The 23,293-nt window shown below is 33.1% G+C and overlaps 1 protein-coding gene across 1 annotated transcript in view; it reads right to left on the reverse strand.

The window, feature by feature from the left end:
* LOC128982944 (FACT complex subunit Ssrp1) overlaps positions 1-23,293 on the reverse strand; it is a 124,437-nt gene that overhangs the window by 13,460 nt on the left and 87,684 nt on the right. The window contains exon 12 of the mRNA XM_054402040.1: positions 3,701-3,892. Coding sequence (XP_054258015.1) covers positions 3,701-3,892 — 192 coding nt within the window. The remainder of the gene's footprint in view (positions 1-3,700; positions 3,893-23,293) is intronic.

Genomic DNA, 23,293 nt, shown 5'->3' on the forward strand with positions numbered 1-23,293 from the left:
CTATATGTTCTGTTTTTCTAGTGTCCCAATATGATTTGATGTTTTTCCTAACAGTCATTCCCATATTGATAAGAATAGCAAAGAACTTTTTCATTTCCTGTATGGAAACATTGGACCATCTTTTGAACCTAGATTGTGGACTCAAATTATCTCTCTTTTCATCTAATGTTCTTTGAGCATAGGCATTTGTTTCTCTTGTAATGATATTCCAAAAGGCAGCTGTCAAAAATAGGTTCAAATAATTGATAGGGGAAGAATTTCTTGGGGGTAAATCTTTGGGTCCTGTAGCCCTAACTTGAAACTGAGGTCTGACATCTTTCGGAGGTTCGGGGGGATACACCCTAATCCAAGGTTCAATGTTTTGCTGTACCGGTATTAGCCTAGGCCTACCTGCATTAGTGTCTTGTTCATTTTCAATTTCAAGATTTTCGTCATTATCTGACGTCTCTAAATCGTTCAAATCGGGCACATACTCCTCTCCACTCCCTGACGAAAAGTCTAGCAAAGATAGTTCAGAATCTGAAGGATAATTAACATCAATGTCACTACCAACTTCATCTGGATCGTCAATAAGTCCTTCAACATCACTAATATCACCTTCTAGTGCATTACGTATATCACTACTGTCCATTTTTACCACTAAAAACGACGATAAACGTACAAAAACACACAAGTCACCGATGTGAAATAACCAAGTTGTCTAAAACACGAACGTCAGCTGTCTGCTACAATTACGATCGGCTCGGAGAACACACAGCGCTGAGACAGACCTCTGGAGAAAGCTTAGAATATAACGAAAAGAACAATACCTAACTCGATCCAGTTCAATCCGATTCAGTCAGTCATAGAGCCTTCGCCTTATTGTTCACAAAGTTTCATGTAGCGTATTAATAATATAGATAGATAGATAGATGGATGGATGTGGACAAACCTCATAGTATTTCAGTGCTAGGTGGGCTATAGATATAAAAATCACCTTTTATAAAGTAAATTAAAATAATAGAAGATTGTGGTAGACGATTAGAAAACAATCCGATCAAAAACTTTTGATAAATTACATTCATATAGATTGACGATCTCTAGCAGAAGATGACTAAAGTAGGACATTCATGAACAGCCTAAAGATGGCTTCAATTTGCCCCAACTAGTTGCTAAAAATCAATTATATGGCTTGCCATTAGGCAGATATTCACACCATCTGAAAAATCTAAACTGGAAACAGTTAAAAGCCCAATGGATAACAATTAAAGAATGTACAACAACTTGAAATGTACAACTGGACTAGCTGTTCCTGATCATTAGGCTTTAAATAAATGATCCTGACTGATGAACCAGCTGATCCTAGTCAGTATCAAAGCTACACAGATCATCTCCCAACATTCTACACTCATCCTTCACTCATATTTGGGCTAAAACATGCATCTAAGTGGCGTCCCCACCTCAATAAATTGATAATTGATAAACATAGCATGATGATGGAACCTAGATAACCATCCTTTAACCTCAAACATCAAACATATAAACCAAATTTATTATAAAATTTGCAATTATAAAATTTTTTATCCAGAGGCTAACTCATCATCAAATTTATTAGTATTAAAGAGACAAAGGCTGAAAAAGAAGTGGGATGCCTACAATTCTTAAGGTAAGCATGCTTATCCTGTCTTTTGTCTCCTTAATTCTCGGGCAATAAGCCCTTTCCAATCAAACCTAACCTCATATCTTTTATTAATCATGGTTGTTCTAAAAAGACGTGCAAAATTCATATGATTTTGGAGGCAATACAATTTTTGTAATAACCAAATTAAATTTAATTATCAAAATTCAATCAAATTAAACTACTGTCATCCATAATCTAGACTAAACATTAGGGTGGTGCAAAAAAACTCACGTGAAATTGATATAGTACGGAAAAGTTGAGATTGGTACATACAAGAAAAACTAAAGAAACAATTTTTAAATCGGAGTTCATCTTCCAATTGCGCAATGGGCCAAAAATTTTAAAGAAATAGGAGAAAACAAAAATTAAAAATACATTTGTTTGTTCTTTTAATTCCTACAGCAATTTCATTTTATTCTAAGCTGTGAAAAACTGTAATACAAATTATCTTTTTGGAGTATTTTTTCCAATTGCACAATTCCATGAAAATTAAGCAAAAATTGTGATTTTTGGACACAGTTTATGTTTGGAAAAATCATGTGTTGCAAAATATTTTTATTTTTGAGTTGAGAGCCAATTGTGCAGCTACTCGATTGATTAGATATTAATAATATAAAAAAAACCAAAAAACACATAACTCACCACGGAGGAAGCTGCACTTGCGAGTTCCACCCACACCCTTTCCATCCATCCAACCAATAAGAGCACGTTTGATATTTACATGTTGCTTGATACTTTCTTTGGTTTAGTCTTTTTTGTACCTGTTTACTTTGTACTTGTACTTGGGTTAGGAGCTACTGTGTATTTTGATTTGCTTTCAAAATTGGGCATGAGTGATCTAGATTCTAGTGTGGCTAGGATGTAACGGTCTCTTGATTGGGACCCACACGTTAATAAGCAATGCTTCGGGAAATCGGACGGACCCGAATTTCATTTTGATATCTTTAGAAAATCTCCACTATTTATTTATTGCTTTACTTATGTCCCAAAGGTACTGTTTGTGGAAGTAGAAAATCCATCTGTTGCTCTAAGAGAGTTAGTGAAATATTTTAAGATCATACATGTCAGTTTGGTTTAAGCTTAAGTGCAGTAAGTACATAACAGACTCAGAATTAATTCATCGATTAGAGTAATACAACAGTGTTTTCCCCCTCTTCTTCGGAATGACCTGATAATGGAATTTCATTGTTGATTCAGAGTAGATAAATTCCAGATTGGGATATAAAAAATGTCCCTGTCATAAGATATCAAAAGGTGGGTCCCAATCAAGAGACGGTTTTATCAGAGCCACAATAGAATCTAGATCAATCATGTCCAATTTTGAAAGCAAATCAAAGTACAAATACACTGTAGCTCCTAATCTAAGTACAAATACAGAGTATACAGGTACAACACAATATTCAGAAATAAACTAAACCAAAGAAAGTTTTAAACATGCCACATGTAAAAAAATGCAACAAAATAATGTACGTATCAAACGTGCTCTTATTGTATGGATGGATGGGAAGGGTGTGGGTGGAACTCGCAAGTGCAGCTTCCTCCGTGGTGAGTCATGGGTTGTTTTTATATTATTAATATCTAATCAATCGAGTAGCTGCACAATTGGCTCGCAACTCAAAATAAACAAATGTTCAGCCGCACATGATTTTTCAAAACAAATCAAAAGTGCCCAAAAATCACAATTATTCCTTAATTTTAATTAGAAAAAATACTCCAAGATGAATAATTTATATTACAGTTTTTACAGCTTAAAATTAAATTAAATTGCTATAGGAATTAGTAAAGAACAAAAAATATTTTTATTTTATTTTCAAAGTTTTTTGTTATTTACTATTTTTTGAAAAGTTTCGGCCGATTGAGTAATTGGAAGATGAACTCCGATTACAAATTTTTTTGTTTTGTTTTATTTGTATGTACCAATTGCAACTTTTCCACACTATAGCAACTTCAATTTCATAACTTGAGTTTTTTTCACAACACTAAACATTGCCATAGTAACATACCTTCTTTAAAACTTGCTCAACTAAATAACAAACATACTTTTTTGTTCTCCAAAGTCTTCCACATTTCTCCAGCTTTTTTACTAATGTCCAGGAAGGCAATACCGGGGTTGTCTCTCTTTATCTTCTCTCGGTTTTCATTCAGAAAACACATGAAAGCAGTCGGGGGACGTTTTGGTGCATTAGCATCCTTCTCTTTTTTATTTTTTCGGGGTTTTCTGGGTTTCTCAGACTGTAAAGGTTAAAGAACAATTCAATACATCTTACCTTCATTACAGATTTCATTGTTTTTCACGTGAATCATGTTTTTCATTACAAGATTTAGTTCATCTTACAAAAATAATTACAATAAAATTATTATTTTATTACTTAAGTAAATGCTCAGATGGGTCACAGTGAATCAATGTGTAATCAATCATTACTAAATAAAAAACTATATTTGTGAGGTTTTATCAAAAACTTATTATTTTTAAACTCCATGCACTTATATTCATCAACATTCATCAACATAAATTCACTGTATCTATTGTATTTATAAATAAGCATAAATTAGTCACAAAATACAATACAGTAATCCATAAACAAGCAAACTACAACATTTTACAATAATTTCTATAAGAATAACATGGGAAATTTAAATTTACAGTTTTAAAAATTTTCACCGTTACCAATAACCGTACAAAAACACTTTTATAAAGGCCATATTGGTTGTGTTTATAGTGAACAGAAAATAAATATATATATATGCCATATATATATATTTATTTCTCTGTTCACTATATTATAATTAGATATATTAAATAACATAAAAGCTGGCTGTGATAGGCAGCTAAGGTAATATTGTGCACTTTGACGAGATAGTTTCCATGCAATAGAGTTGAGCAACGACAGGAAATGTGCGTGATTTGGTAGTGGTCAGCAAGGAAGGTATATAGGGCCCAGGTATCTTCATTTACACACTCATACTACTCCACATCATCACAATCTTTTCTTCAATGAGTTCTTGACTTGTCATGTTGCTTAGCCTATTACTATTCTAGGCCCTATAAAAATAATTCATATGTAAATCTGTAGGCCTACTAATGCCAATAATAGATTTATGTATTTATGATGCTGTAAGTAATGATCCTATTGCAAGTGTCAGGTTTTGTACTTAGGAGGTTAGGAGGGAGGGAATGAATGATACATATTGCATTGTGGAAACATAGAATTTTTATCTTCTTCTTTCTTGCAGTTTTTAAGCCAGTCAACAGGCCCTAAATTGTGATATGTATGTTAATTGATTTGTTTATAATCTTTTTATATTAAGTTCCATTCAAAACTTGTTGTAATTTAGCTTTTTTTTTTAGTTATTTCAATAGTTATAAAAATGGGAAAGAATGTCTTGATAAAAAAACAATTGTATTTTCTTCTTTCTTGCAGTTGAGGCAATTCACAAGCTGTAAATCTATATGAATAAAATTAGAGTTTTGTCTGTACATTGCTCAGAATCATAAACTTTTAGGTTATTTTTACGTTTTATACATTAGAGAAACCGAAACAAGTCTCATCTAAATTTCTGTCTGTCACGACCCAAGAGCCATTTTACGCGGCCTACTCCTGAAAAACGAGAATACCTATCAAGTTCCAAATCATTTTAATGTATTTACTGGATTGGCGAGATTGTCTTTAACCATTAAAATATGGCATCACCACTTTGTAAATAAAAAATTTTGTGAGATTTTTTGTAAAGTGTATAAAACTACATTAAAATGAAGAATTCTGGACTGATTGTGTTTGGTAAGATTTCTAGGCTTATGAACAATATTTTGTTACCCAATTTCTTGAACTGAAATTTTTAAGTTGTTTGACCTAAAATGGAAACTACACAAGAAAACACTAATACAACTCCTACTATTACACCTACCTCAAGTAATACAAAATTGTCTAGTATGACAAATATTATAATGGGAGGAAATAGTAATGTTGAACGTCTAGAGGGTGTTTTAAATTATAACAATTGGAAGTTTTCTATGAAAATGGCCTTAATAATTGATGGACTTTGGGATTGTGTATCTAATGATACTGAAATCAAAGATAAAAACAGAGATCAAAAGGCTCTTGCAAAAATTTGTTTAAATGTTTTGCCTACTTGTTATCCTTATGTTAGGAATGCTGACACTGCTAAAGAAGCTTGGGATAATCTCCAGAATGCTTTTGAAAACAAAAGTTTGGTTAGAAGACTTAGTATTTTAAGACGTTTACTTAGAACTAAATTGGAAGATTTTAGCATAATGCTAAAATTATGCTAAATTACACTTAACATACTGTTAAGGATGTTTTATACATACCAGAACTTACTACTAATTTGTTGTCTGTAAATAAAATTACAGAAAAAGGTAAAATAGTAGTTTTTGACAAAGATTTGTGCAGAATTTATTCAGAAAATGACTGCCGAATAGAGGGACATAGTGACATTTCTGCTGTGAATGACGGTGGTGTATATAAACTAAACTTAATTGAGCCAACAGAGTTGAATGGTCACTCTGAATTCAAAGAAGATAATTCACCAGCTGCTCTTACAGTTGCAACCAAAGGTATGTAGCACCATAGATTAGGCCATCTAAGTCATAAAGGAATGGATTTACTAAGAAATGGTTTAGTTAATGGAGTAAATTATTCAAAATCAGAAAAGGAGAATACTTGTACCGCATGTATTGAAGGTAAAATAACAAGAAAATCTTTTCCTAAAGGTCAAAGTTTTAGAGCTACTTCATTACTTGAGCTAATTCATTCAGACTTATGTGGACCTATGTCAGTTAAAAGTTGGGGTGGATCTCTTTATCTTTTAACATTCACCGATGATCTCTCGAGAAAAACTTTTGGCTATTTACTTAAACACAAAAATGAAGTTTTAAGTAAGTTCAAAGACTTCAAAATGGAAGTTGAAAATCAAACTGGCTTAAAAATTAAGCGCTTGAGAACTGATAATGGCAAGGGTGAGTATGTTAACAAACAACTTGCAGATTTTCTACGTTTAAATGGCATTATTCATGAGACCACTATACCCCACACGCCAGAGCAAAATGGTGTAAGTGAACGTGTTAACCGAACACTAGTTGAAAAGACAAGATGTTTACTTCAAGATTCAGGTTTAGGAAAACGATATTGGGGAGAAGCTATAAACACAGCGATCTATTTGAAAAATCGTAGTCCTACAGCAGCTTTAAAGAAAGCAACACCAGAGGAAGTTTGGACTGGTTCAAAGGTTGATCTAAGTCACTTACGGGTTTTTGGCTGTAAAGCTTATGTTCATATTCCCAAATGTTACAGAAAGAAACTTGACACAAAAGCAAAGCCTTGTATTATGGTTGGATATTGTGAACATTCCAAAGGCTACAGACTAATTGATCCTAAGAAACCTTATTCTATTATAAAAGCACGTGATGTTGTTTTTGTAGAAGACCAATGTCATACCTCTGATGTGAAAGATGGCCTGAAAAATGAAAATAACAGTAGTTCAACTGAACTTGTGGAAGAACCAAACAATGATATAACATCTGTTGACAACGAAGAAAATCTTGTTCATTCTAACAGTGAAAGTGAACAGGAAGTTTCAGAAAATGAAAATTCTTATCTAGACAATTCACATTATGAAAATGAACTGCTAGTTTTGGAAGAAGGGAATTCTTTGATTGATAATAAAAGACCTGAACGTGATCGCAGAAAACCATTATGGATGAACGACTTCGTTTCATATCAAGCTGTCGATGTTTTTGATGAACCGCAAAATTTTAATGAGGCAATTAAAAGTAATTTCAAAGAAAAATGGATGAATGCCATGGATGAAGAGTATAATTCTCTGATTAAGAACAATGTTTGGGAGTTGGTTGATCGTCCGAAGAATGAAAATATGGTTAAACGCAAGTGGGTTTATAAAACTAAGAAAAATGTGGATGGTGATCGTGAGAAATTCAAAGCACGTCTTGTTGCTAAAGGTCAAGAATATGGTTAAGAAGTTCATTGAAATCAAGTATATGTGAACTGAAAGTATGACGGCTGATATTTTAACCAAATCATTGTCACGTGAAAAATTTAATAACTTTGTGACGGACATGGTACTTAAAGACTCAGATTAAATAAAAAAAAGATGTTTGATTAAGGGGGAATGTTGAGGATTTTATACAGTATTGCTTTGCTTAATGCTATATAATCAAATATCTTTTTAATGTGTCTTTTAATATCAGCTGCTTGATTATATTATTATGTTGTCCTAATATGTTCACAGTTTGAAGTGTTAATGTTTTAATATCTTTCCTTTTACTTTCTCCCCTATACCATAGTATATGGAGAAAGTATTGTTTTCGTCAAAATTTTCGAGTTTGAGTTTTGAGTGGATATATTCGTTTTGGGTCCCCCTGGACCCAAAAAAGTGGTTTTCGAAGTGATGTCTGTGTGTGTGTGTGTGTGTGTGTGTGTGTGTGTGTGTGTCTGTGTGTCTGGATGTGTACAGAGCTAGAGACCACACCTGTGGTCCGATTTTGATGAAATTTGGTATGTAGGTTCTAATCTATGGTATCTCCAGGCGTTTTTTTCATTTTTTTGAAATTTTTATTTTTAATGGGGATTTTCCCATAAAAACCCATAAAAAACTGGAAAAATCGAATTTTCTCAAAAACGGCCCGAACGATTTTGATAAAAAATTAGTATGTTGTAGCCCTTTCAATTCTGAACAAAATGGTACAAATCCCATATCTGTAAAAATTATGGTTCAAAAGTTATGGTCAAATATGCTATTTTCCCATAAAAACCCCATAAAAAATGAAAAATAGGATTACAGAAAAAAATCCAGCTTTGATTTAACATCGTATGTTATAGTCCTTACAGTTTTGATAGTCTTTTTAAATTTTTTAGAAATTTTTATTTTTAATGGGGATTTTCCCATAAAACCCCATAAAATAACGGAAAAATATGATTTTCCCAAAAATGGCCCGAACGATTTTGATAAAAATTTAGTATGTTATAGTCCTTTATATTCTGAACAAAATGGTACAAATCCCATTTCTGTAAAAATTATGGTTCAAAAGTTATTGTAAATTATGTCATTTTCCCATAAAACCCCCATAAAATAACAGAACAATCGGATTTCCCAAAAATGGCCCGAACGATTTTGATAAAATTTAGCATGTTATAGTCCTTTAAATTCTGAACAAAATTGTACAAATTCCATTTGCGTATATTTACTCTCACTACTGACACATGATAAAGGTTGTTGACAAACTTATGGGAGAAAGTATGTGTCAGAATGCTGATACCGTTTATTTACTTTCTCCCCCTATACCATAGTATATGGAGAAAGTATTGTTTTCGTCAAAATTTTTGAGTTTGAGTTTTGAGTGGATATATTCGTTTTGGGACCCCCTGGACCCAAAAAAGTGGTTTTCGAAGTGATGTCTGTGTGTGTGTGTGTGTGTGTGTGTGTGTGTGTGTGTGTGTGTGTGTGTGTGTTTGTATTCACCGAATAGTGGCATCCTTCACAGGCACACGGCCGTACTGTGGCACCTTCAAAAATTGTGGCACCTTTTTCAGGGTGCCACAGCTAATTCGATCATTTTTGAGGTTTTCCAGCATTATTACGTCGTTTAAACATCACATGCCACAATTGAGTATTTTTGAACTCGTTGATGTGAGTTTAAGTAGCGCAGGTACACACCGAATTGTGGAACACGAAACCACACAGGTAGCTAGCGCGCCCCGCGCCGTCCGCCGGAACTATAACTTTCCTAATGCTACGTTGCCAATTCTCGCGCCAGCCACACTCGAAATAGTGGCACCATGCCACAATTCAGTATATATCAACAGTGTGTGGACAGGATGCCTCTTAATGAGCTGTAGAGCTTGAGCAGTGTGTAGAACAGTGCAACAAGCAACTAATAAACTAATAATACTATACTGCCACGTACTATAAAACAATTTAAGTACCATAAATAATATACTTTTGCTCCGAGTGGTGAACAATGTTTTACATTACAAATAATTTGTGTAGTAAATAATAATTTAAATTGATTTACCTAACCCGACATGTTAAACTTCCCTATCCCAAGCGTGATGTATACAACTTCCTTACTTCTCGAGTGATGTAAAGTATCAAAAACTCACTCGGTGATGTAAAGAAACCCATTTAAATAACATTGAGTGCTTAACTTAAAAAATATAACTCTATGGAGCCAACGATGTTCAACGCTAGAAATCAGCTGTGCGCTTGAATGTTATTACTGTATTATGCTTTAAAGTATTTTCCTACCTAACCTAGCTTTTGTTAGTAAAAGAACGTTACTGATAGAAGATGAGTGAAATGGATAATGAAAAATATTGTACGTAAACCCATGTTTATTGTCGGGTCAGGTAAAATCTTGTACGTTACACGTTACGCAAGAGCGTGCTGTTTACATCACTTAGGTGAATTATGCAACTCGCTTCCGCTCGTTGCACAACATTCACCTGCGTGAAGTAAAAACGCTCTTACTACACTTGTAATGTAAATAGCTATTACGCAACCATTAAAAAATTGATTTTTGTTTACAAACATAAATTGGTAACGTAGTTATTTTGTATCAATTGAATTTGTACACTGAAACGATAACAATGTTTGAGGTTAGAACGCTATATAAGTTGTCCTAGACTGTTTTTTTTATCTTACAAACTATTTCGTGCTGATACATCTATTTTTTTTTTACATTTTAGTCATGTTGACAAAATATTTTGCAATTACATTTCTGAATCAGTCAGTAAAGGTAGATTTCGATGCATCATTGCTGAAAGTTATGTTTTGCTTCTCACTCTCAGAGTATTCCAAAGACATCTAATGTTTCAATCCATGTTCAAATGTTATATGAGGTAAACATATAACCGAATCAATTAAAGTACTTAAATTAAAATGCATATTATTATCAACACGCATAATCTAGTTCAGATTATAATATCATCTCACAATCATATTTGTAAAACCTACTGTGGTGTTTTAACCAGTCCCCACTAACAAAAGCATAAAATGAAAGGTCCTAAAGAGGTTAACATTGAGTCATAACAAAAGTAGTTTAAAAGTTGTAACCGTGATACTGTAAATAATTTGATATTGTTAGATATTATACGATCGTTTTACAATTTTGTCAATCTATCTGTTACTTTCATACAAATGTATTTTCATTATTAAATGTTTTGTTTTGTAGAACCTTTAGTATTCTCAACTTTATTAATAACTAGTAGAATACCCGACCTTCGTACGGGGTTGGCATATAAGTAGAACATGATCATTGCAGTGATGGGAGAGGAAACGGTCTAAGAAAATATGGTCTTTTAATTTATACGGTATCCTATAGTGTGGCACACATATACCTATAATAAAAGAATGTGTTTAATGGTATGCAATGTAAACGAAAACCTATCACAATAGTTCCAACCATGTTAATAGGGCAATTTTCTAACATATTTTAGTGAAATTATAATCAGGCAAACGGGAATTGGCTCAGTCTATAGGTTTGCTGGGGCAGGGGGATTATATTACTGTTTACAAACAAATAAATCAAAAGAATATACCCCATAACTCAGGATAAGGGCCTAGGTTGATAGGGAAATATAGAATGTTGATTATTTCCTTTATCCATTGAATGATTTATTTTAAAATGAATTATTATAAAAATAAATAAATAATATTACAACATTTCACAAATATTATAACAGACTCAGTATAGTTAGATCATAAACAAATGAAGTACTGTAACTGAAACAATCCTATAATAATGAAATTACATTAACATATGGTTTGACAGCTCCTTTAGGTAATGTTAAATAAATTCAGGCTAGTGACATCATTATTTTAAATTTATAATCCTTACCCTCTCTGTTCTAATATTCGTGCAGTATTTAATAAGGTTTGAACCAGCTGTGTTGAATTGAGAAATCGAAATCAATTTGACAGTTAGTTCTGCTTGTTTACATTTTTAAACTTACTAGGTTTGTTCTTTGTTACCATGGATACCATCAATCAATATTTACTTTTAAATCTCTCATCTCAGATTTTTGAAAGCCCACGGGGCAAAGCCCTAGGTGAATATCGAAGCGGTAATAGTTCTATATGTATCCTAGGAGCTGTAGCTTCATTTGTGTGCAGTTTGAGCATAGTCGGATCAGTATTTTTTGAGATTAGCTCATACAAACACACACACAGACACCCCCTCTTCTTTATAATAGTACTAGCTGTAACCCGCGGGCTTTGCCCCGTTTAACTTCTTAATTTTCAAGATTATCTCGTTCGCATGGCTCAATCACGTCCTGGTTGAAGTTTGTTCGCTACGCTCACTCACCTTTAGGTTGGAGCTCGTTCGCTACGCTCACTCACCTTTAGGTTGCAGCTCGTTCGCTGCGCTCACTCACCTTTAGGTTGGAGCTCGTTCGCTGCGCTCACTTGCCTTCAGGTTAGCTCGTTCGCTACGCTAACTCGCCTCCAGGTTGAAGTTGGTTCGCTACGCTCACTCACCTTTTGGTTGCAAATTAGCTGTTGTCATAAATGTAAAAGAAATAATAGTGCTGCACCCTGTTGGTAATCCTTGTAACTTTAATGCTATTGAACATCATAGAACAGAACCAACTTGTTTAATTGAAACAGCTGTTAAGATTCAATAATTCCATTTCTCATAAGGTTAACATGGGAAACTCCAGAGCCACTGGGGCGGAGCCCGAAAGGATTTTTGAAATAAGAATATGCCTATATGTTAATCGGGAATGTGAGCTATCATCATGCCAAATTTCAGCCCAATCCGACCAGTATTTTTCGAGTTTACTTTTCCCATACACACATACACACATACAGCAACCACCTCTTTTTTATAATAGTATAGATAGATAGAATAGAATATAGAATAGAATAGATAGATAGATAAACCTATTTCAACGTACAATATCAGTTTTAGGAAATTCCTAGTAAGGTTGTTAGAAGTATATTGGCATCCGTGAAGTTTGTGTAATGTTTTTTTAAAATCACTGTGGGATATATTTAACTTCACTTATTATTTATTTAATATGTTTCTACTTCTTGAAATTCTCAGTTAACTGGGAGGCGGAGCAAACAGTTTGTTCTAAAATGAACTTGAAAATTTCAACAATCTTTTTCTGTTGGTTTACTTAAAGTATATAATGTTCTACTATGAATGCAAATCTTTAATATAGTCTAAATTTCCAGTCCCACCCTCAAAAACTATGATATTTAACAGTTGAATCTTTATAACGTATAAACACATTATTTTTAATCGGTCATCAAACTGATTCTTGAATTAGTAGTTGCAAGAGTACGCACAACTGCAGAGTCCTTGAAAATGCTTGTGCAATGATATAGTTTTAAATTATAAAAGAAACCCTTCAAAAAATTGTATTAACAGGACCAGAGGACCAATATGCACATGGTATTTCATTTGTATAAGGCAAAAAGTTCAAATCATATTAACTTATGATTGCCAATATATTTTGGGTTTCCTTAAAACAATTATATAAAACTGTCTGCAAATGTCAGTAAAACTGATTTTATAAGAAGTTGTAGATTCTTCTGTTGCTCTGTAGGCGACCATTTTGGTCACACAAGGAAGTCCAAACTTATATCTTAGTTTGAACAACGTCATCTTGATTTTACATTGCTCAAGATACATAATCGACACATAGGCTTTCAAAAAAAAAATAAGTAAAGAAAGTAACTAGTGATGGACCGCGCAGACATAGGAACAGTCTAGACTTGCCTCTTACTGACGTTTTCCAAACGAATATAGAAGTTGGATCTACATTCTTCATTTTAGGCTTGAAATAAATTTGTTTGTGGGTAAGAGCGAATGAGTAAGCATGAACAATAACCCTTCTCCCCGACACGCTACCATACCACAGCATCTTACTAGCAGAGCTCAAGGTCATTGACGTAATTGTAATGAACTAAATTTAGACTTCCACCCCCCAATGTCACCAATGGGCCCTAAAGGTTGGTATGTAACAATTCATGACGGTTGAACAATGGCCTTTAAAATACGCTTTTAATTTGTTTCCTAGCGTTTACCGTATCTTAGAAAAAGTTAGTTAACAATAATTACAAAAAGTTGTTGGGCGAAAGAAAAATTCTAAAAAGCTACAAATTAATTTATAATATATGTATCTATATCGTATTAAAGTGTGTTAAAGGTTTAGCATTTGGTTTACAATGTAAAAATTTTCAAAGTCACAAGATGGTTTCTGAAACTCTTTATACAACTCTCCTTTATAAAAATTAAAAAAAAAATATTATCCAAGAAATTGAGCTCTTTAGCCACAAAATCCACCGTTTTTTTACTTACCTGACGAAGAAATAAAAACAGTAGCAGCCGACGAACTTTGTTATGTCATATTTAAAAACTCATTTAAGAGTACCGACTTTATTTCAAGATTTAAAATAGAAAATATAAACTTTTGAGCTTTTAATTAGAACCAATAGTGTCCTAGACTAATTGACATCTTTCACACGAAGTGTCAACGATTTACCTTTAGTCTAAATGTCAAGTTATTTTGAAGCTGGACATTGAGTTTTGGTGCCGTTTTCATTGGCATCTACCACTTCTAACCTGCACTAAGATGGCGGACCTGGCTTCAACTGCTTGTATGTTAGTTATATAGATGTGCTCCATCTATTGGTCTTATGTGATCGTTGATTTAAACTAACGGAATTCTGATGAAAATTTGATCATGAATTATTAGCAGTTTTGCAGGATGATTAACAATATTTTTTTTTTTTAAATTTAAATTGCTTGTTAGTTGGCAACAAATCTTAGAGATGTGTATACATTTTTTAGGACAAAATTGAATTAGCAAATGCCATGGTAAAGAAGCGTACTAGAAAAAGTTACTGTCGCCTCATCCAATTTTTACAGCAGTCAGCTGTTGACATGCTAGGCGAGCAACCGCGACAGTGAGGACGGGGAACAGCTGATTTCATGTTCCTAGTTGGCAAATTGTCTGCTAGCTACTAACGTACACATGCATAAGCCATCAGCGGTAGCACCAGTAGCCTCAATGAATATATAAACACTTGTGTTAAGGTTTAAATACAGTAGTCAATGTTATTACTGAATTTGATACTATACATATTGTTACTAATATATGAAATGGAGAAAAACGTTACCTTAAAAATACAAAATTTCCCAATTTATATCCAGACCTTTTTAAATAGCTTAGAAAACAAATAATTTAGTATATCAAAGTGTTTTTGTACGGTTATTGGTAACAGGACAAATTCAAAAATTGTAAATTTAAAATTCCCTTGTTATTCATATAAAGAATATTGTAAAATGTTGTAGTTTGCTTGTTTATGGATATATTTTGATCAAACTTGGCAAATTTATTCAAACAATTACAAAACTATTTGGATCATGAACGGTACTCTAGTTATCCCAAGGTAGGACACGTGAATTGGAATTTTTGCGTTACAGGCACAATGACAGTAAGAATCAAACAAACGTACAGATATATACACAAGACTCGTTTCGGCTATCTTATTATATACAACGTAGAAATAACCAAACACTTCATGAGTCTACGCAATGTACAGACAAAACAGTAAAGACTTTATAATCTTACAACTAACTATCTGCCCATGCTTCGCAACGGGGTGAGAATCTTTGGGTCTGTAATTCCACTGTAAAAAAATAGTATATTTCGTACCTAGGGCCTAAAGTGAGGTTTTGCTGACTCGATATCGGGTTTTAAGTTCGGGACGAAGTCGAGAACGTGAAACGATCGAGAGCTGCAAACCCATTTTGGCTCGTGGTACGAGCGGTTTTTTTTACCCAAGTATGTTTTGCAATATAACGTCCCTCTTATTTATGTGAAATATTTTGAGGAATCAGCAAAATCAAAAATAACAATAAATAGTTGTCTAGGCAGCTGTGACAAAAAACAAGTCTATTGCAATGCCATGGATACAGCTTGTGCATTTAATATACATTAATGTTTTAAGTAAATAGGCGAACAAGTGATTTTGCGGCCCTAGGGATGTAAACCCCTGCTCGGTCCCCATATGACGATGACAGCTGGCATTGCCATCAAAACGTAACTTTCAGCCACCAATATAAACCAGCTAAACGTATGTAAAACATCAAAAAACATCATAGTGAGGTGAAAAATTCGTTGCGCATACTTTTACATTACCATGAATTAATTATATGCATACAGAAAAAACGGAGTCATACTTATTGCGTATTTTAATGTAAACTAGTGGCTTGTAGGGACATAGTCCCTAAAAAGCTACGGAATAGGAATTGTTGTTGGAATATTTAAACAAACTCAGAATCAAATTATCTATATGTCAGGATAGGCCTAGATATCCCACTACAACATATCTTTTGTGCAAAAAAAACAAAACAGTTTGTTGTTTGTCTTTGTTTGCTTTTGTTGATAACGTTATGTTCAATAAAGAATTTGAATGATTCCTGAGTTTAACTGCTAAAGGCAGCAAACATGTTTATGAATAAATATTGGTTTATTAAGGTAGCTTTGGTTTTTTGGTCAATGCTGATAACAAGGCTTCCCCGATTGAAATACAGTATTGGAAATTGTCTTCGTCAAATAAGAAAAGGCAAAAAATGGTGTGTTGAGATACCCTACCCAGTTATTATTTCTAAGTCTATGCTCATTTTGTAAAGGTTTAACAAAATTATTCTTAAGTAAAGGCATCCCATTGACAGAACTTGGACCTAAATTTGTTTGTGATCAACATTAAAAAACCACTATTAGCCTAGTGTAAGTATGTGGTGTTAATCCTCCTAAAGGTGCGATTGATTTACATATTCAACCAAAAAAGGGCCTAGTCAACGTCTAATTACCAACTATTTTGCGGCTAGTTAGGGTTCCATTACCCAGTTATCGAAACTAATCACGACATAAATATTTTTGGTTCGTTTAAATACCTGTACGAACCTACTTCATCTCTATTCCCAAATTGTTTTCTAAGAGTAACTGTTGAGGTTATTCCACTTCATACAAAATATTGATTAAACACTACAATAAATCTCAAATATAAATGTTAGTAAATTAAAAAGAAAATTGGAATAAATCTTTTACATATGTTTTGAAATAAAAACAAAGAAGATCTTCTTTTAATCTTGAATCGTTTCTTAAATCTTGAAAACAATTTATTTCAACTTTGACATAACTAAAAAGTCTTGATTATTAAAGGTAACGTTATCCCTTTATACAGGGTGTTTCACGGGAACCCTGACAAACTTCAGGAAATGATTCCTGGGGTCAAAACTGGTAAAAAAAGTCCTATAAGCATATGTCCTAAACTCACTCGTTTTCTAGTTATACGTAGAAATGTGTTTTTTTAGGTTTTCAGTGTATCTGTTGAACATTTTAACCTCTAGATTGAAAAATCTACAAGATATTTTAATTAAACTTGCATAGCTAGATAGAATATTAAATTACAAAGATATTTCATAAATATTATGTGCACACATGTTGGGTATCACTGAGAAAAATGAGTTAAAAAATCAAATTTTCCCGAAAAAATAAGGATCCAAAAATTTTTTTTATTTTTGACAGCTCTTCATATTTAAACCATTTAGTCGTTTGGCTTGCAACTTTACCAAAAGTTGTAGAATTTAATGGAGAACAATAAAATATCAACTTGTGTATACCTTTTATGGGGATTATCTTTATCAAAATCAAAAATATTGTAAGGTAACACATATTAATTTAATTTGAAGGAATAAACAAAAATGTATATTTAGCTTATTTATAAACATACCTCACTAAAAATTCGTATATTGGTTTTCCTAGTTGAGAAGGTTCGTATAAAGGCCTAAAATCCTCCATCTTTTTCATTTTTTATGGTGTAAAAAAAGCATACTCACTCACTTTTCTATGTTAACATTATGAGGAAAAATAAAATAAAATAGCTCTCATATTTCTAAGTACATATTTAATTAAAACTTTTTATTTGACATAGTTTAATTGGAACTAAATAATTATAACCTAGTATACCCAAGTTTTACATGTTGTGGTATGTTTTTAATTAATATTAATATAATAATGTATCATAATAATTTTAATAAGCTTTAAATTACTGCAAATTAAAGAAGAAAAACAGTAACTAGGGAAACATCATTCTTTTTTTGCCAATATAAACTATGAAGGCTTGAAGTAAAGTTTTTTTAACTGATGAGGTTTTCAAAATGGCCTCCATTTTTAGACAGACACAGTCTAGCACGTTTAACCAGAGATGATGTAGCTGCTCTTATCATGATAGGATTACTTTTTAATGTTTCTGCTACGGTGTGAATCTTCTCTACCAGCTCTTCTCTTGTTTGAGGCTTGCTTCTGTAAACTTCTGTTTTCATGTATTCCCATAGGAAGTAATCCATCGGAGTCAGGTCGGGCGACCTAGGGGGCCAATTCACTGGTCCTTGATGAGCAATATGTTTTTCCTCGAAACGGTTTCTCAGCGTTTCAACTACAGCTCGACTCCTGTGTGGGGGAGCACCGTCATGTTGATAAAACATCCTTGCCATTGACTGGATGGGAACATCTTCGAGCAGTTCCGGCAAAGTGTTGTTTAGGAAATGTAGATAACTTACACCGTTTTGAGCACCATCTAAGATGTGAGGTCCTACGAGTTTGTCATTTAAAAGACCGCACCAAACATTCACCGAAAACCTCTGTTGAAAGTTTGTCTCCACTGTGGCATGTGGATTGTCTTCGGCCCATATGTGGACATTTTTTGAGTTGTTTATTCCATTCCGAGTAAATTGAGCTTCATCAGTAAAGAGTATGAACTTAATTTGGTGACGATTTCCTGCTACCCAGCGACAAAACTGAGACCTTCTTAGGGTATCACCAGCGTGAAGCGCCTGAACCTTTCTTAAGTGATAAGGATATAATCCTTCATTATGTAAAATTCTCCAGGTTTTAGAAATAGACACCAGGTGCTGTCGTGAAAGCTTTCTTACGCTTGTTCCTGGGCTTTGCTGAACAGAGTGTAAGATGTCATTTTCAACCTCTACAGGAGTTTGAACTACACCGTCAGGGACAACTTTTCTAACACATCCTGTCTCCCTTAGTCGATTAAATAGATCTGTAAATACTTGCCTATTAGGCGTACGCCTATTGGGAAATCTTCTAGCGTATTCTTGAACGGATGATCTTGAATTTCCATCACAAAATCCATAAATAAATACCATATCTGCATATTCACTGTTAGTGTACATGATATTCACTGCCAATAACAATGGACTGGAAATTCAATGTAAACAAAGTATGCAACAATAAAAATTGCATCAGCTGACCGAGCAAAACAGATGATTTATTAACTGCATTTACAGGTTTACCAATATTCTATTTAATTCAAAGCTATTTTTAGTTGCACACTAAAAAATGTAATCAATTACGAAATAATAACAACAAATATCGATTTTTCAAATACCTGAACCCTTATAATCCGATCCCTCCTGAAACCCAATGAGCTTCAGTTGGTAAATGTTAGGATTTTAAATGTTTATAATAATGCGTCCAAGTTAGTGCACTTCCTAGATTTGTTGAAATTGATTGAGTTGTAAAATATTTTACTTTCTTCCATAAAATGTTTTCACGTCAACCTATACTAACTATGAAGAACTTATTTTTAAAATAGCATTTACATTTTTAAATTTAAAAGGTCAAAACGTCCATTAGGACTAATAGTTGAAAAGACTAATTATTTCCCGTAAAGGATAGGATTGTGCTAGTTTTGTGCAAAATGAATATAAAACTGGAATTTTTGGCATTAATCCTAAAGTCCTCAATCAAAATAAGTCATAAGCCAAGTTTTAATAAGATATGTTCAGAAATTTGCAAGTTGTCATATTTTATTTTTCCCTATAAGGTTAACATAGAAAAGTGAGTGAGTATGCTTGTTTTACACCATAAAAAATGAAAAGGATGGAGGATTTTAGGCCTTTATACGAACCTTCTCAACTAGGAAAACCAATATACGAATTTTTAGTGAGGTATGTTTATAAATAAGCTAAATATACATTTTTGTTTATTCCTTCAAATTAAATTAATATGTGTTACCTTACAATATTTTTGATTTTGATAAAGATAATCCCCATAAAAGGTATACACAAGTTGATATTTTATTGTTCTCCATTAAATTCTACAACTTTTGGTAAAGTTGCAAGCCAAACGACTAAATGGTTTAAATATGAAGAGCTGTCAAAAATAAAAAATATTTTTGGATTATCATTTTTTCGGGAAAATTTGATTTTTTAACTCATTTTTCTCAGTCATACCCAACATGTGTGCACATAATATTAATGAAATCTCTTTGTAATTTAATATTCTATCTATCTATGCAAGTTTAATTAAAATATCTTGAAGATTTTTTAATCTAGAGGTTAAAATGTTCAACAGATACACTGAAAACCTAAAAAAACACATTTTTACGTATAAATAGCAAACGATTGAGTTTAGGACTTATGCTTACAGGACATTTTTTTCTAGTTTTGACCCCAGGAACCATTTCCCGAAGTTTGTCAGGGTTCCCGTGAAACACCCTGTATAGTTGGTTTTATATAGTATACATTACATTGCAGAGTAATCCAAATGTAAGCTTACTTGCTAATGATAAAATCACGATCAGCTGGATTGAAGTAAACAAAAATCAGCAGTAATACCTTCTAATGCTATTCTTATGGAGAACATTGTACGTTATATCTAATTTTGTGTAAAGATTTTGGGAATTTCACTATTTTTCCCGCCGTCACGGGATAAAGACCTTTAATTTGAGCCCACTCACGTCGTTCTACGACTTCCCAGTCGCCCACAATTTTGACGCAAAGAATCGGCTTACGTAATTAATATATAGATTCCCATGAAACTGATAATTTACCCAGCACATTAAGGCCTTTATTCCAAGTATCTCAGTTCGTAAACCATACATACAATGTGACGATAAAATATCAACAAAGTAGCATGTAGTTTTATGTAATCCTCACGACATTTCATTTGGTCCATTGACTTTAAATCCAATGATTGTAAAAATTATTGGAGCTTTGAAAAACACTTCATATAAAATCCTTACACTAATAAAAGACGACGTCATGAGCGCGGGAAATGAGCTACAGCGGCTAGGGCATAGCCACATGAATACAGAACGGAATGAAGGAACTAGAACGGAGAACTGGCAACAGCGCACGCGAGAAGTAGGGGGGGCGCACACACCGCTCAAGCACTACAACGCATTAGTGGCATCCTGTCCACACACTGTTGATATATACCGATTTGTGGCATGGTGCCACAATTTAAAAACTGGAATGTTAGATGTTAAAATGGAGTGTTCATTAAAAATATCGATGCAGACATGTTTCTACCACCTTCCTTCATCCACTGGTGGCCGCAGGTTGAAAGATGCCACAATTAGGTGTTTGCGAGTATTCGGTAAAACCCCGTATGTGTGTGTGTGTGTGTGTGTGTGTCTGTGTGTCTGGATGTGTACAGAGCTAGAGACCACACCTGTAGTCCGATTTCGATGAAATTTGGTATGTAGGTTCTAATCCATGGTGTCTCCAGGCGTTTTTTTCATTTTTTTGAAATTTTTATTTTTAATGGGAATTTTCCCATAAAAACCCATAAAAAACCGGAAAAATCGGGTTTTCTCAAAAATGGCCCGAACGATTTTGATAAAAATTTAGTATGTTGTAGCCCTTTAAATTCTGAATAAAATGGTACAAATCCCATATCTGTAAAAATTACGGTTCAAAAGTTATGGTCAAATATGTTATTTTCCCATAAAAACCCCATAAATTAACGAAAAATAAGATTTTAGAAAAAAATCTGGTTTTGATTTAACATAGTATGTTATAGTCCTTACAGTTTTATAGTTTTTTTCATTTTTTAGAAATTTTTATTTTTAATGGGGATTTTTCCATAAAACCCCATAAAATATCGGAAAAATATGATTTTCCCAAAAATGGCCCGAACGATTTTGATAAACATTTAGTATGTTATAGTCCTTTATATTCTGAACAAAATGGTACAAATCCCATTTCTGTAAAAATTATGGTTATTGTAAATTATGTCATTTTCCCATAAAACCCCCATAACATAACAGAAAAATCGGATTTTCCCAAAAATGGCCCGAACGATTTTGATAAAAATTTAGCATGTTATAGTCCTTTAAATTCTTAACAAAATTGTACAAATCCCATTTGCGTATATTTACTCTCACCACTTACATATGATAAAGGTTTTTGACAAACTTATGGGAGAAAGTATGTGTCAGAATGCTGATACCGTTTATTTACATAAATTATTAATAAAGTATTTTATGTATTTTATTCCCTCATTTCATCAGGATACATTAGGATCGACCGGCGGACACAGGTAATTTAGCCTTTTATTGATTGTCATACCGATCCGGAACAACAACAAACGACATAACATGAAGTTATGTATAATAAATAGTTTGGCCAGCATATCTGAAAATATGCAAACCAACTGCTGTCCTTTATATAAGAAGGTTTCAACTGATTACTATAAGATCCCCGTGCATAGAACGGGTACACAGCTAGTAAGATATAAAAATGAAATAATATACATAAATATTGTTTTTTTCATATTTTATTATCAAGTTATATTATAAACAAAGATAGAAGTTTGACCAAAAAAAATTCATTAATAAACAATTTTTGGCTTGACCCCAACCCGACCCAAAAAAAGTATGACCCTCAGACCCCAATTATCAAGACAAGTACTTAACTTAGTAGCAAAATAGGTGAAGCCTTTATATTAACTTTGTTGATTTCTTGACACAATCCTGTTAGAAGTGAAAGGTTTTAATAATGTGTGGGACAGTATTAATTGTTGTTAGAAAATCATTACTTTAGGATACTATCCATTTTCATAGTAATGTCTTTGAAATTTAAAATAATGGTTTCGATCTGACGAGAACACCGCAACATTTTTGGTAGCCGCGTACCGTACCGATTTTGGGTAATTATATCGATCACGGACGTGTCGCTAAAAAATTTTTTTTTCACTATTCTTATGCTAAATTACGTCCTGAATTCAAAAATGATTGTCATTTTCGTTGGAAAAGCACCGTTTTCTCGGAAAAGCGGAAAAACGGAAAAAACAAAAGTTTTGCGGAAATGGGTCATGTGTATACTAGGGGTGTGCGAAGCAGCAAAAAATTTTCGATTCGAAGCAACGATTCGATTCAAAAGATTTTCGATTCGATTCGATGCAACTCGATTCGAAGCAATACGGTATTTTTCTATTCATAATTGTCAATTGAGTGGATTAACAATAATTAAAATGTATCACATTTGTGTAATACAAATTTTTGTTGATGTGGTATTAGGCCTATTTCATACTTAACATATGAATTTTAGGTGAAAAAATATTTATTTTCAATCATATGTATTAGAATAACTGCTGGAAATACCAGTGAGCTGCTTTACTTGCCTATTTCATAATTTTTACTTGAATTGGCTCAACTGCAAGAAAGAAGAAAATATTTTTTTTATCAAGACATTCATTCTCATTTTAATAACTGTTTAAATAGCTAAATAGGTGCCGGTAGCTAAATTACAACAAATTTGAATGGAACTTA

This window comes from Macrosteles quadrilineatus, unplaced genomic scaffold (genome assembly GCF_028750875.1).
Source record: "Macrosteles quadrilineatus isolate MER2022 unplaced genomic scaffold, UCM_ALF_1.0 Scaffold_1__1_contigs__length_201487025, whole genome shotgun sequence".
Classification (NCBI taxonomy): domain Eukaryota; kingdom Metazoa; phylum Arthropoda; class Insecta; order Hemiptera; family Cicadellidae; genus Macrosteles; species Macrosteles quadrilineatus.